The 15,696-nt window shown below is 37.0% G+C and overlaps 1 protein-coding gene across 1 annotated transcript in view; it reads left to right on the forward strand.

Annotated features, from left to right (window-relative positions):
• Positions 1-15,696, forward strand: part of SPATA16 (spermatogenesis associated 16) — a 250,920-nt gene that overhangs the window by 93,147 nt on the left and 142,077 nt on the right. Inside the window, exon 3 of the mRNA XM_008073725.1 lies at positions 6,346-6,435. Within this exon, the coding sequence (XP_008071916.1) occupies positions 6,346-6,435 (90 nt within the window). The remainder of the gene's footprint in view (positions 1-6,345; positions 6,436-15,696) is intronic.

The raw sequence follows: 15,696 nt of genomic DNA on the forward strand, positions 1-15,696 counted from the left end.
AAAAAAAAAAAAAAAAAAAAAAAAAAAAAAAGAAAAGGATTGACAGTGGTGGGAAACTATGGGGGGGTGGGGAGGGGAAGAGAGATGGGATTAATGGTAGTCAATATCTTTCTGGGGTCGGGGAGACACCCCTTATCCACAAGGGTGCCTGAAAGATGCATATTTGTATACCTAACCCTTAACTGTACCCCACAATTTTAAAATAAAAAATATGATTAAAACAATAAAAAATAAATAAATAAATAAAATCAGGTTGAAAAAACAAAATATGAAAACACTGAGCCGGGCTCAGTGGCACAGCCTGTAATCCCGCGCCTTGGGGGGCTGAGGTGAGTGGATTGCCTGAGCCCACGGGTTCGAGGCCCGCCTGGGCAACTTGGTGAGACCTCATCTCTACAGTGAATCAAAAAAATTAGCCGGGTGTGGTAGCGCACACCTGTAGTTCCAGCTATTTGGAAGGCTGAAGCAGAAGGATCGCTGGAGCCCAGCAGGTCAAGGCTGCGGTGGCCGGGAGCGGCCACTGCACTCCAGTATGGGCGACAGAGTGAGACTCCAACTCAAAAAAAAAAAGAAAAGAAAACACTGGCAACTCAATTATAGTTAAAATATTTTATACAAGTCATAGTATGAGTTAAAAAACTTATTTTTATGTTTATTCATTTCGTGTCCTGGATATAATTTTGTTCTATTATTCATTTCCTTAACTTTTTATTGTAATGTTATTTATTAATTTGTATGATTTTTAAGTCAATAATTAGTCTAATTCATCACTATGAAATATCAAAGAACAAAATCTATAAGATAATTTTGATAGATTCAAAGGACATTTGAAAAAATTAAACATTTATTTCTGATAATAACTCCTAGAAAATAATAATAGAAAGATGCTTCTAATTGCTTCTTAGGTTGATGTCTAATCATAATTATTAATAAAATATTCAAACACTCCCAGCTCAAACAACCCTAGGTTACTTTTTAAAAAATTTAGCCTACGCAGTAAGAGAAGAAAAATAGATATAAATATGGAAAATCAGTAGCCAAACATCAGTATCTACAGATGATGTGAATGAAAATAAATTATTATAATAGTAAGCTATAAGAATACAAAATAGATATTTTAAAATACATGTCTAAATGTTAATAAGAGGTTAGAAAATATAATGAAAGAATTCCATACTTATTGGGCATATAGGTAGTACTCCTCAAACTTTAACATGCATACAGATCACCTAAGGATCTTGTTCAAAAGCAAATTCAATCAGTTTGAATTGGGAATCAAGATTTTATATATCTAATAAGCTCCCAGGTGCTCCTGTTGATTACACTTACAGTAATAAGGTATATTTACATATACTTATTATATGTTTTATATAATTCTTACATTTCAAAATTCTACTATATATGTAAACATGTCTATATATACAGGTATTCATATGTATGCACACATACATATTTACATATGTGAATCTCAGGTAGAATTTTAAAACTTAATAAGGAACAAGAAATTAGTAAAACTTCTATTTTTAACAAAGGAAATGGTTAAAATATTACTTACTGGGAGATACAAAAGAATATTTGAATAAAGAAGAGAAATTCCTGGATGGGAGGACAATAGCATAAAAATGCCTATTCTTCCTAAAATTCAATCTGATGCCTTTAGTTTAACATCAGTGAAAACCACCAAATGATGTTTTTGCAGCTTGAAGAAATCATGATTATAAAGTTCATCAGAAAGAATAAATATGACACATTAGCTAGCAAACATATTCACAAAGAGGACATTAAGCAGTTCTTTCTCTTCTGGAAAGTAAAATATATTATAAAATAACAAAATATATTATAAAATAATAATAGAACATTTAAAAATAAGTAGAACATTTTTTGTTGCAGAATGAGACAGAACAAGAGCATGAGATAAAAAGCTCAGCCATAGACTCAAGTATGCACAGGAACTAGTATATAACAAAGGCGGCATATCAACTCACTGAGAGAAGGATGGATTATTTGACAAATGGATTGGGAAACCTGGGATAATTACCAAATTAGACATATATTACAGCCTCACCACCTTGCAAATTTAGAACTTAGTAAAACAAGCACACACAATATATACGTAAAATTATATGAAATTTAATATAAAAGATAATTTTTAAAGCATTCACAAATAGAAATCATAAAAAGCACAAGATGTACCCTAGGTAACAAAATTATTCTTAAAATAATCTTTTGTCTATGACAACATTTATTATTTTACATGATCTCATTCTTTTGTAATGGAGCTAATTAGTCAAGCAAGCAATCATTGCCCGTTACTAACTCTGTTCATCTGGCAAAGATTCAATAACTTCTGTCATTTAGCTATTCTCTCTACCATGGTTCTTGGTTTTTTTATCCAAAGCTCTATCAGCATAGCTAAATCAGTTTATTTCCTCTGTGATAAAATCAGACCAATCAGCACAGAAATATCTCCCTCCCCCCTCTCTGATTACAATTGTAGTTTTTTTCACTGTTACTTCAATGAGATTATCCATTTTGGTCATAGACAGCCTCCTGCAGCCCCTAAATGGCATCAAATGGCAAATAATTTTTAAAGGTAAATCACCATGCCCCCCCTAAAATCACACACAACATAAAATATATCTTCAACCAGATGTAGTGCCGCATGCCTGTAGTCTTGGCTATTGGGTGGGCTGAGGCGGGAGGATTGCCTGAGACCAGGAGTTCAAGGCTGTGGTGAGCTATGATCGTGCTACTGCACTCCAGCATGGGTGGCAGAGTGAGACCCTGACTCAAAATAAAATAAGGTAAAATAAAATAACTTTTAAAAAGGTATGTCATCTTACAAAGCATCAATAAATTAATACAAATATGAAAACTTGTCTTTACAACTACCACTAGCATTTCCTTGCCAAATATCTACTAGAGGCATATTCTAAGCACACAGTGAATATTGCAATAATTATAAAGGAATAAAAAATAACATTCTATCCCAAGTTTCTGAATACTACTTTATAACTACACCTTCAGGGTAGAGACGGGATCTGTGTCTTCTTTGGTCCCCTTATGGAACTGACTCACATGGTTCAGGGCAGCACAGTGTTATGGTTAAAAGACCCTAGTCCACTCTAGCAACAGTGATTTCCAAACCCATGTCCTCTACTTATACTCTTTCAACACCGTAAGGAGGACTTACAATCACAAACAATTTTTAAAAATCCTACCCTTTGTAAAAATCACACTGTAGCCATTTCCACGGTGGCTACCTCACCAGCCCTCACTACCCACAAATCTTCTCCTCTACCCACCCCCCAAGCCATTCTGATGCCACCTCCTCGCCCTCCTTCATCTATTTTGCTAAGCCCTTTCCTCACGACTCCTCCTGCCCACCACACCTCATCCTCCTCTCCAGCCTCATCTACCTTGGTCAAAAGAACTTGCCTAGCAGAGCCGATTCTCGGAGAAGAGCTCATCAGAGCCGGAACACTACATCATAGACAAAATGATGTCAAAGGCTCGAAGCATACACTCAGTAAGGACTTCGTTCCATCTCCTCTGTAGTAAGCACATTGTATGCTTACTAAGTATGCACAAGTGAATGAATGCATATAGGGTAATAGGGGAGAATTAGCTATAATGGGGGAGAAAAAATTTCTGGTCAGCATCAGAAAACCCAGTCTCCAGACAGAGAGCTGCTTTTAGCCACTCTGACTTACTTTTACAAGATCACTTCATAGGGATAAAATATAGAAACATGATTTGTAAACAAATATACTTTTTCGGAAATGATAGTAATGCTGGTAGATATTAGTAGCTTTGTCTTGATATCAAATAAACCCATGTGATACTTCTAAAGTTGTTTTTAATTTTTTATTTTAAAGATGTGGGGTACAATTCAGGGTTAGGTATACAAATGTTCATTATGCAGGTGCCCTTGTGGATGAGGTCTGCTCCCTCCCCCAGTTGTTTCTCACTTCTGCCAATCCCATCCCCCACCCCCACCCCACCCCTGCCAATCCCTGTCTTATAGTATTATGATAATTGTTCAAGGTCTGCCTATGAGTGAGAACATGTGGTACTCAATTCTTTGTTTCTGTGATAGATCACTCAGTGTTATAGCCTCTAAGTCCATCCAAGTTTCTGTGAAGCTCATAATTTTGTCCTTCCTTCTTTATGACTGTGTAATATGCCAGCATGTATATGTGCCACATTTTTTAATCCAGTTCGCTTTTGATGAGCAGCATGGTTGGTTCCATGTTTTTGCTATTGTGAACAATGCTGCAATAAACGTGTGTGCAGGTATTTTTTTTCATAGAGTGATTTGAGTTCCTCTGGGTATATTCTCTGAAGGGGATTGCAGGGTCATATGGAAGGTCAATTTTTAGATCCTTTAGGAATTGCCAAACCGTCAGCCCACAGAATGGAAAAAATATTTGCCAACTGTATATCTGACAAAGGTCTACAAGGAACTGTAGGTATCCTTGTTGATGAGGAACTAGAATCTACAAGGAACTCAGACGTGCTGAAAAGAAAAAAACAAACAGCCCCATTACAAAGTGGGCAAAAAATATGAATAGACACTTCTCAAAAGAAGACATATGAGCAGCCAACAGATACATGAAAAAATGCTCAGCCTCACTAGTCATCCAAGAAATGCAAATTAAAACCACACTGAGATACCACCTAACTCCAGTCAGGATGGCCATCACCAATCACTCAAAAAATAAGATACTGGAGAGGATGCGGGGAAAAGGGAACACTTCTACACTGCTGGTGGGAGTATAAAATTTCTAAAATTTTAATCAGAACTCCCCAAAGCAAATGATCTGTATTCTTGGGGGATTAATGTATTCATTTGCAAAAATCATTAGTCATAGACAGTAAAACCTCATTAACTCAGACCCCTCTTATTCTGAAATCATCATAGAAGAGGCAGTAAGGTATACTACAAAGCTCTGTTGCTAGAGATGGGAAACACAATAAACCGGTTCTTTAACTAAATAGTTGTGTATAATTTTAGGAAGTTTCCTTAACCTCTGGTTTCTATTTGTGTTTCAAGTGAGCTAAACTATATTATCAATTCATCTTATCATCATATAATTCTATGACTATTCACAGGCCAGATATATTTTTTCCACTTTTTTCTTTTCATAAGCAATGTTTCTGGTAATGGAGTTATTTTAGTCTGCATGTTTGTTTGTTTTTTTAAATCTAGCGTTCATGAATAGTCCTGACAGGTCACATGAATTTCCTAAATTTTGGAAATTATGATTTATGTTCATTTTGGGGACAGAGGTTCATAGCTTTTATCTGATCCTCAAAAAGCTCTGTGAACCTCTCAAAAAAAAAGATTACAAACCAGTTACTTCAGTAATGAACTATTTCAAGTGATTCTCATCTACTAATAAAAACAGGCTCACAAAATGTTGCTTAATAATCCTGGGTTGGTTCTGTAACATGTTGTATCCCATGTTGTTAAATATAGTGGAGGCTATCACATTTTAAACTTTCACTCATGGCTGGGTCCCCATTTGATGGGGCATGAACTGCATCCATCCAATTCATCTCATTTTATCAACTGCTTGAATAATGTCCAGTCCTAAGAGACTCTCTCAGTGAAGTAAGGAAGGGGAATGCCTACCCGTTCCTTTCCAGGAGAAGAAAGCAGGGGGGAGGGATCATTTCTCATTTGGATCAAGACTCCAGCACTTTATGAGACAATGGAAGAGTCAGCATCTTATCCGCAAGTCAATCTTTGTCATTTCAGTCCAGAGAAGACAGAGGCCCAAAGTCCAAAAGGGCCTCAACGAAAGTGGCAAGGCCAAGACGAGATCCCTTAACCGGCAGTACAGGGCTCCTTCCATACCAGGACACCATCCAGCTGGGAGGAGACACAGAGTCTAATTATGGAAGCCAAATGAGCATGTCACCCAAGTTATTGTAACTGAAATTTGGCAACTAACAACCTCCCCTTCATTAAAAGTTGCTGTTCCATAAGTAACCTGTGATCTTTGTCTGATTTATTAACATAAGCAAATAAAACAGCACCATGACTTACATGTAATAGAAGTTGAATTCAAATTGTGTCATTTTCATATCTATAAAAAAAAAATCCAATCTGATAACTAAAATTTATTTTAGGATGCAAACTGAATCCGTTTTTCAAAAATGCTTAACTGTCTTAACTTACAAATTACAGGAAAAAAAGGGGGCTTCCTTCATTAGTATCTTTAAAAGCAGATAGCAGATAGAATATAAAATTGAATGCATGTGATTTCATTCTATACACATCTGCTTACTGTCTTTTAAAAGCCTAATGACATTTACATTTCTTTTTTCTTTTTACAGAAGCATTGTTTTAAACCCAGCCTATTTCCGAAATCATCTTCGTCAGGCAACAGTGTTCAGATGTCTGGAGAGATATTCAGAGGCTGCCCGGTACGTTTGTTAAAACCTTTGCGAAGATTTGCTCTAAGTTAAATTAATTTTGTTCTCAGATCCTGGTAATAGCATAATAGAACTTTCAATTTCTCTCATGGAATATGATTTTATCCAAATTATTGTCTATAAATGTCAAGCCAGCAATTATTGACTATCTTTTTCTTTAATTAAAGCTATTTCATGTTCATAGCTTTTAGTAAAATTCTAATTTTCCAGCCATTAGGTCATTGACAATGATAAGAAAACTTTCATAGGATAATACAAATGCACTTTGACCTCTTGTTCTCGGGAACATTCCTGGTCCAGATTGTAATGACACAATTCTATGACTATCTCATTCTCCAGCTGTGGAGAGGAAATCCAATCACTTGGATAGGATCCTAGAAGCCCATTTCTGTAGAAGATGGCACCAGTTAGGTAACACCCACAGTTGTTAGACACATCCCAAAGCATTTTCTTCTCAGACCCCAATGTGTCTTTTAAACACCCAGCGGCACAGTCTCTGATAACCAATGAAAAAAGTTCATCCCCAGAAATTAGACCCACGGCAGAGAACTGAAAAAGTTGTACAGCTGCTCTCCAAATGCCTTCTCACTTATGACAACCAAAGCTTTTTATTCCTGGGTCAAACTCATCACATCAGATTCTTCTTTCTTTTGATGAATTCTCTCAAGGAATTTTCATCTCCTAATGTAGACATACCTGCTGTTTCTTACTCATCCACTTTACCAACCCAGGAACTCAGCATGAAAGCGTGGGTGGTTTCTAGATTTACTCTAAGCACAACTCCTAGGACAAACTGCAGGAAGAGAGGCAAGGTTCCTGGGTTGCAGGTGCTACTGCCTCTAGAACATTTGTAAATAATTCTTTCAAATTGGAAGCAAGAGCTTGAGTGAATAAAAAATTGTTCCCTAAAATAGACACTGTGAAGTTGACATGGATTGCATTTGTGTAAGATGCTCCAAGGAGTTGCCGGAACTCAGATGGATATGGAAGGCAGAGTTAATCCCAGCTACTCTCACTTTGCAGCGAAACAACCAATGTGCCACAGCATCTTTTCACTTGTGCGTTAACGTCCACTTTGAACAATTTTAGAAAGGTCTTTATCACTCTTTTTGGCATAAAATTTATCCCTATGCTATTACTCCGATGGGTTTTGTCTGAGATACTCACAAGCTACTTCTTCCTACTTTTTATTTTCTCAACCGAAGTGTCCCTGTGGCTTACTCTCTGCCTACACACTTTTCCTATGTGAACAAGAGAGAATTTAAGAAACAACACTAATCATCCTTTTGCCCCATGCTTAAACAAAAAGGTTTCATAAAGGTCACCTGCTACAAATGAGGCTAACAGGTTCTACATAAACAGATAACAGCTATCTGCAAAATAGCTTCCCTTAAGAGGTGGTTTGTGTTAATGTGTCTTGAATCCAGTCAAAAGATCAATAGAAGGCTATCTACAACTTCAGACTAGATTGCAACCAGGACAAAACTGCTCAAGATTCTAAATAGCAGGTTGTTCGATATTCAGGAATTTGGAGGGAGCCAGCTGTTAAGCTGTAGGAGAAATTGGCAATGGTGGGAGAATTTACACTATGGAAAGTGGCAAATGCTACAAATCCAGGCTTTTTTATACTTCGGGAAGAGCCAGTTTACCCGCATCTCATTGGCTATAACTTAATTGTATCAAGCATGTCTGAGCCAAAGTGGTGACATGAATACTTTATGGGTTCCAAAAAAGAAAAAACTCAAGAAATTGAAAAGTAGGAATTCATCATTTACATTTGCTATGCAAAATTGGCACTGAATATTTCGTTGTCCTTGTCATGTATACCCTGCAATGAAATAGGTATATCTGTTTAATGTCATTTGATGATTGACCTGACAATGCTTCTTGAAAAAATTCCTTATAATTGCTGGTTAAGTTTGTGTGAATTTTCCAACAGAAAAGCAGATGCAGTTACCAGTAGATACAAGTATTTTTTTATCTTGGTTTCTTTGGTAAATATAGCCCTCAGTATGCAATATAAGGTCATCTCCTCCACCCCATCTTCCCACATGAGAAAGAATGCTATAAACTGTGAACATGAGTATCTTAGTTTATCTTGGCTCTTAGATTGCTAATGTAAATCAATAAATATATACAGTATTCATGTTTATCACTCAATCTCTTGAAGATTTGGGGTAGTTTGGTTCAGGCCTTTTACAAGAAGTTTAAGTGAAAACTCACTGGTAAAGTCAATACGTCAAGGTTATTCTCTCTAGAATGTCAAGCAATCATGTCTCTGAGATTGAGAAGCACCTACCAAATACAAAAGAATGCCATTATTATGTGACAGGAGATTCTAAAACCACGATTCCCAATGAAGTGGATCAGCCTATATCTCATCCAAGATAACAGTATTCATAACCAGTCCTTGGAGACTGTGATGTTTCAAGTTTTCTGAGCCTAACCACCTTTACCCAGGAAGAGATTCTTAGTAAATAGGCCAGAAAGAGTCCCAGGAGAGGCACGTAAAAGCTGGGACTCTTAACAAGAAAGGCTGGAGAAAATACTACTCCTGGTGGCTGAATGGAAGGTATCAGATTTCCAACAATGGACAGGATTTTTTTTTTAATGGGCCAATATCCTTTCAATAACATCCTACCAGAAGAAAGAGTAGGAATATATAAATGACAGAAATCAAATGAAAACATATGTTATTATGGTCTAGGCTCCGCAGGGATGCTGGTCACTCTTGAAGAGACGGATGGCACTGACTAACTTGGAGAAGTTGCATTTCCCGCCCCCAAGAACCAGCCACCCTGTGAGGCCTGACCTGAGATGGCAAGCTGCCTTGCTCTTTACCATCTCTCTGTTTCTGTGCAGGTGAAAATACCTATGTTGACACAGAAGGCTTTGCTCAAATCTCTCCCTCCTCCCACAACACTCAAATGCAATACATATACACACCATGAGACTTTCATGAGAAGGATGATGATAATAAGAAAAAAATAATCAGAGACATATAACAAAAGAAAAGCCAAGACTGCTTTGTGAAGAGAGCGAGTGACTCTTGACAATATGAATGGCATGGTATCTTTTATCTCTATGTGCTCAGCAACTAGCACAGGGCCTAAAGCATACCAAGCACCAGTTAGGGAGTCGTGAATGAAATGAAGTATGTGGTGGCATTTGGTTAATAACCATAGCCAGCTACATCAAACTAAATTCCCCTACATAAAAAGATATTACATGAAGTTATTAGTAGCACTCTGGTTGGAAGATAAATTTGAGAGTATGCATACAGTAATTACGATCATGGGACAGCATGATATCTTCTATACTGAAGATCTTTGTAGCAAAAAAAAAATTACATTGTATAGGGTATTTAGTTAAAACTGCAACACATAAGAAGAAGGAAGCAGAAGGTAAAACTAAAGGAAAAAAGCAAGACAGCCCCTTTATCCATCACTGACAAAGAATTTGTTGTGTATTTCTGCATATATCAACAAGGCAAGGGATTTTAAAACAGGAATGACACACACAAATTCTTACAAAACCCAGGCAGGTGGTGTACCTGTTCGGCCAATTAGGATAAAAGGGTGCTTTGTGAACCATAGTGAGGTGGAGACAACTAACTAAAGGGACCATGTAACTTACTTTGCAAGCTAGACCTTGTGATATTTAAAAAGTAGACACTTGAAGAATCACACCAGGAAAACAGGCATAAGCCAGGACTGTCACAAGCATAGTAGCAATGTGGCCCCCCTACCACTGACCCTTCCAAAAGACGTGGCCGCTACTCAAGTCCACCCAATGTTGCTTTTTAGGAATGTAGGCTCAGAGTTGCAGATCCTTTGAGTCTTCAAGAGATAGTATGAATTCAGAGCTTTCCAGGAAATTTCTTGATGTGTTGGCAATTATTTCCATTTTTTTCAAACACAGTGTCATCTTAAGCATGCTAAGGTAGTCCCTGGAGAATCAATTTTCCAAATGACCAATTTTCAAATTCACCAAATCTGAAGTTTACTAAAAACTTATTTTAAGAAGTATTTTTGGCTGGCAATGGTGTCTCATGCCTGTAACCCCAGTACTTTGGGAGGCAGAGGTGGGAGGATCACTTGAGGCCAGGAGTTTGAGACCAGCATGGACAAAATAGTAAGATCTTGTCTCTACAAAAAATTTTTAAAATACCAAGGCATAGTGACATGTGTTCTTTTTTGCCAAGCAGTATGTTTCTATAAAACCAAATCAAGTCACAATCCTTTAAGATGCATTAATTCACGGATACCTTCACTGACCAGCCAGGTGATAGAGGTTAGCGGAGGTGAAAAGAGCCAGCGAGGGAGTTGGGAGGGTGATTTGTCCTCCTCCTCTTACTTCTTCTTTTTGGTGGTGGGGGGGGGGAGATGAGTTGCAACGCTTAATTCTGCCAGAAGCAATGCATACACGAATCAATTCAAAAGTAAATTGAGGTGCTCAGAAATCAAGCAACGTAAAACAGTGGCATTGCTGTAGGAAAGCAGTCAGTCAGGAGGCGTACTATGCCAGCAAACAGGAAGAAAGTGTGCGAGCTTCTGCTGTCAGGAAACTCTATGATCGTAAATGAGATTACTGTGCATCTTGCAAAAGAGGAGAATATTCTGACAGGTAGACTCGAGACAAGTGATTCTCAAGAGATGATAATAGTATTGGGAGTTATTTTAACTGATTCAACTCAAAGTGTAAAATTCATTCATTCACCATGGAAGATTTCAAAAATATATCATGGACACTTTTTGATTAAAATGAGTTCTCATTTATGCCTACAAATAGATTAAATAAAGCCTGTCAAAGCTAATTTTGATTCTTAAGTTGGCCACCAGCCTGAAGGGCTTTCTACCTCTTCATTGGAGACACATCGCCATTGCAAGGGCAACTTACGTGTGGTCTGGCATTAGTCACACATAACATATTTATATGTTGGAGATGGATACGATAATTCCATCATTAAGCGACTTTCCTGTTCCCAAGATAGCATACAGTTGATGAACCCTAAATATTGTAAAAATGTTGTGTCTTGGTGTATAATGTCTAAAACTGGCATTAATAAAGACAGATTTAGTCATTTGCCATGGCTTAAGTCAAACATCTGATTTTAAGACTACAGCTCATCCAATATTTAGGTAAGTAAAAATACAGTAGAGTTTCAAGTCCATAGCAATCTCTTTTGTCTTAAGGATTTAAAATTGCAGAATTACAAATGTCTAATCTTATATTAAAAATACCAATTTTAAGGTTGCAGTGACAGCAGAGGGTTAAAGAAAAGCAGGTGGGCTTAAGAAAAGCTGACGTTTAGACCTGTTCCAAATTACAAGTAAATAATGACAAGGATACATAATCTTTTCTATAAAAATACAGAAAAACTTCTGAAAAACTCGGGCTGTTGATAAGGACATCCAGAAATTCATTAGAGAAAAATTAAATATCTATTGACTATGGGAATTTCTTCATCCTGTATTGATGTGTATCATGATAACTATTTTTGCCCCTTTTTTACTTTTGAATGCTATGCTATGAGATTTCATTATCTCTAGACATTTATAAAATAATTTAGAAATGCAAAATTCTTGGACTTTGTGATCTAGAAGACTTGTAGCAGAGTACAAAGAAAGATTTTTTTTTCTTTGCTATAGATCCAACCTTGCATCTTTAAGACAAATGAGGTGGGGACAGTGAAAGCTCCTTAAGGGGGGATGTAGGGAGGCCCCAGGATGTCACCTTTTAAGTGTGAAGAAATAAAAATATCTTCCCTTTCTTCTCCCTTCCAATCAGATGTCCAGTGTTTCCACATTTACTGCAAAATGTAATATAGAGAACCAATTAAACATAGAAATGTTTAACCCAAAGGAGCTGAGGTTTAATTGGAGAGTTCTGTGCTGTTTTCTAATATCTAAGTTTTGCCAAATGAATTACTTTAGCCTACAGATGCTACAATTATGACAAATAGATCTAAACCTCTGTGTTTTTAATTTGTACACTGGAGATAATAATAGCATCCATGTCACAGGGGTTATTGTGAGGATTAAATGATAATTTATACAAAGCACTTAGCACAGTACTTGACACATCATAAACTCTCACTTTAAAACACTAGTTATTATCATTGTTTTTGCTGTTTAATTGTTTTAACAATTAGACAGATGAAGCTACCTCAGAAGACAACAAGTTTCTCAATATTGACACCAGACAGTGTTGAGCAATTATTTAGCTGGGGGTATTGCACCACAAGACTATTAAATCCTGTCTTACTCTGAAAGTGTACGTTGTTGTCAATTATACTGTTAACACAGAGGATGAAGGGTAAAGCCTCCAGCTGGTTTAAGAAGTTGAAAGGGGCAAGACTCCAGCTGCTGTTGTTTTTTAAATTTTGTGTATGAATGTATCATTGAATTTTAGTATCCTGTTTCAATCTGAGTGATACTTCAATTATTCCTGAGTGTGGAGCTTCCCAAGGCAGTTGGCACCTCAAATTACACAGAGGAAGAGGAATGTTGAGGTCAACTGGTCTTGACTCCAGTTTTTCCTCTTTTCTGTTCGTTCACTTCTGTCAGAAATAACAACACCCTGACAAAAGATGAAGTGGGAAATTTTAATAGCACACTGCCAAAAACTCTGACTAAAATTGTTACCATTTTTTTAAATACTGGCATTAGTTCATCATACTATTATGCACATAAATTAACCTTGATGCCACTAATTGTGAAGATTGCTTATAAGACAACAGTTCTTCTGCCTCTGTCTACTAAACAGGAGGCATCTACACTACACTGGAGAATTATAGTCAAGCCAGATACACGAATTCCACTCCCAGAACTACAAATGCCTCCATTTGTGACTTGGGTCAAGTTAATTAAACTCTTTGACTTTCAATTTTCTCACCCATAAGATGGAAATAATAATACTTTGTTACAAAGTAATCATAAAGGTTAAATAAAATAATGAATATAACACACCAAACTCTGTGCCTGGCTCATAGTAAGCCCTCAATTATTGCTGCCACTGCTGCTACTATTGTTGACAAAAGTTTTGAAGAATGGTGTTTAAAAGTTTAATACATTCATTCTGAATTAGTTCTGTTGCGTGAAACTTTGGTATAAACATTATGTTCCTGGACTACCACCCAATTTATGTCAGTTGAGCAACCATCATCCATGACTCTTTACTTTATTCCAAACTTATGTCAGGTGCTTGGTTTGTGTTATATTTCACCCCTTATAACTCTGCAAAGAAGTTATGTTCTGCATTCTGTAAGTGAGGAAACTAAAGCTAGAGTTTTAATGACTTGTCAAAGTTCACACTGCTGATAGGGAGCAAATCTGGAATTCATGCTTAACTATATGTCAAGTCCTGAACTCCTGCATGAAAGGATGCAATTGAGATTGTAGAAGTCTTTGTATTTGTCACTGGTTGAGTTCAACATGGTGTTGTCTCACTATGGTTCTCACTTTCATTTTCTTGATTACTAGTGAGCATTTTAATGTATTTATTATGCATTTTATGAATTTATCGGCCAATTATGTTTTCTATAAAATTCCCATATTCTTATCTTTTGCTCATTTTTATTGGATTGTTTGCATTTTTATCATCAAATCTTAAGAGTTCTTCTCTCCCCAAATCATTGTACGAAGCCAACATCACATTGATACCCAAGCCAGGTAAAGATCCAACAAAGAAAGAGAACTACAGGCCATTATCTTTGATGAACATAGATGCTAAAATTCTCAACAAGATCCTAGCAAACCGAATTCAGCAATACATCTCAAAAATCATCCATCATGATCAAGTAGGCTTCATTCCTGGGATGCAAGGCTGGTTCGACATTCATAAAACCATAAATGTAATTAAATACATCAACAGATGTCAAAACAAAAACCACATGATTATATCATTAGATGCAGAAAAAGCTTTTGATAAAATCCAGCACCCCTTCTTGATAAAAACCCTTGAACATCTAGGCATACGGGGAACATACCTCAAAATAGTAAAAGCCATCTATGAGAAACCCACAGCCAGCATACTCCTAAATGGACAAAGATTGGAACCATTTTCCCTGAAAACTGGAACAAGACAAGGATGCCCAATCTCACCCCTCCTGTTCAACATAGTATTGGAAGTCCTGGCTCGAGCAATCAGAGAAGAGGAGGCAATCAGGGTATCCAAATAGGAAAAGAGGAAGTCAAGCTATCTCTCTTTGCAGATGATATGATTGTGTACCTTGAAAACCCAAGAGAATCTGTCAAAAACCTCCTTACACCGATAAAGGCCTTTGGCAAAGTCTCAGGATGCAAAATAAATGTACAAAAGATAATCGCATTTCTCTACACCAATAATAAACAAACAGAAACCCAAATAAAAAACACAATTCCATTCACAATAGCCACAAAAAAATGAAATACCTTGGCATCTTCCTAACCAGAGATGTGAAAGACCTTTACAATGAAAACTACAAAACACTGCTCAAAGAAATCAAAGATGACACAAACAAGTGGAAAAATATCCCATGCTCATGGATTGGAAGAATCAACATTGTGAAGATGTCCATCTTACCTAAGGCAATCTATAAATTCAATGCAATACCCATCAAATTACCAGCAACATTTTTCTCAGACCTAGAAAAAACAACACAGGAATTCATATGGAAACGACAAACGTTCAAGAATAGCCAGAACAATCCTCGGCAAAAAAAACAAAGCAGGTGGTATCACATTACCAGACTTCAAACTTTACTATAAAGCTACAATCATCAAAACAGCTTGGTATTGGTATAGAAACAGACATATAGATCAATGGAATAGAATTGAGATTCCAGAAGCAAAACCTCAATTTCTCAACCAACTCATCTTCGACAAAGCCTCCACCACCTACCACTGGGGAGAGGAGAACCTATTCAGTAAATGGGGCTGGGAAAACTGGCTGACCACATGCAGAAGATTGAAACAGGACCCCTATCTATCCCCATGCACAAAGGTTAACTCCAAATGGATCAGAGACCTAAATGTAAAACCTCAAATCATAAGAACCTTAGAAAAGGAAGGAAATACCCTCATGGAAATCGGAACTGGCATCCAATTCCTGAACAAAACCCGAAACCCACAGGTCATAAGAGAGAAGATAGACAAGTGGGACCTTATTAAATTGACAAGCTTCTGCAAGACCAAAGAAACCATCAAGAGAGCAGGGAGACAGCCTACAGACTGGGAAAAAATATTTGCCAACACCAGGTCTGACAAAGGC

Source organism: Carlito syrichta, unplaced genomic scaffold (assembly GCF_000164805.1).
Source record: "Carlito syrichta isolate Samal-C Ts95f unplaced genomic scaffold, Tarsius_syrichta-2.0.1 Scaffold316037, whole genome shotgun sequence".
Lineage (NCBI taxonomy): Eukaryota > Metazoa > Chordata > Mammalia > Primates > Tarsiidae > Carlito > Carlito syrichta.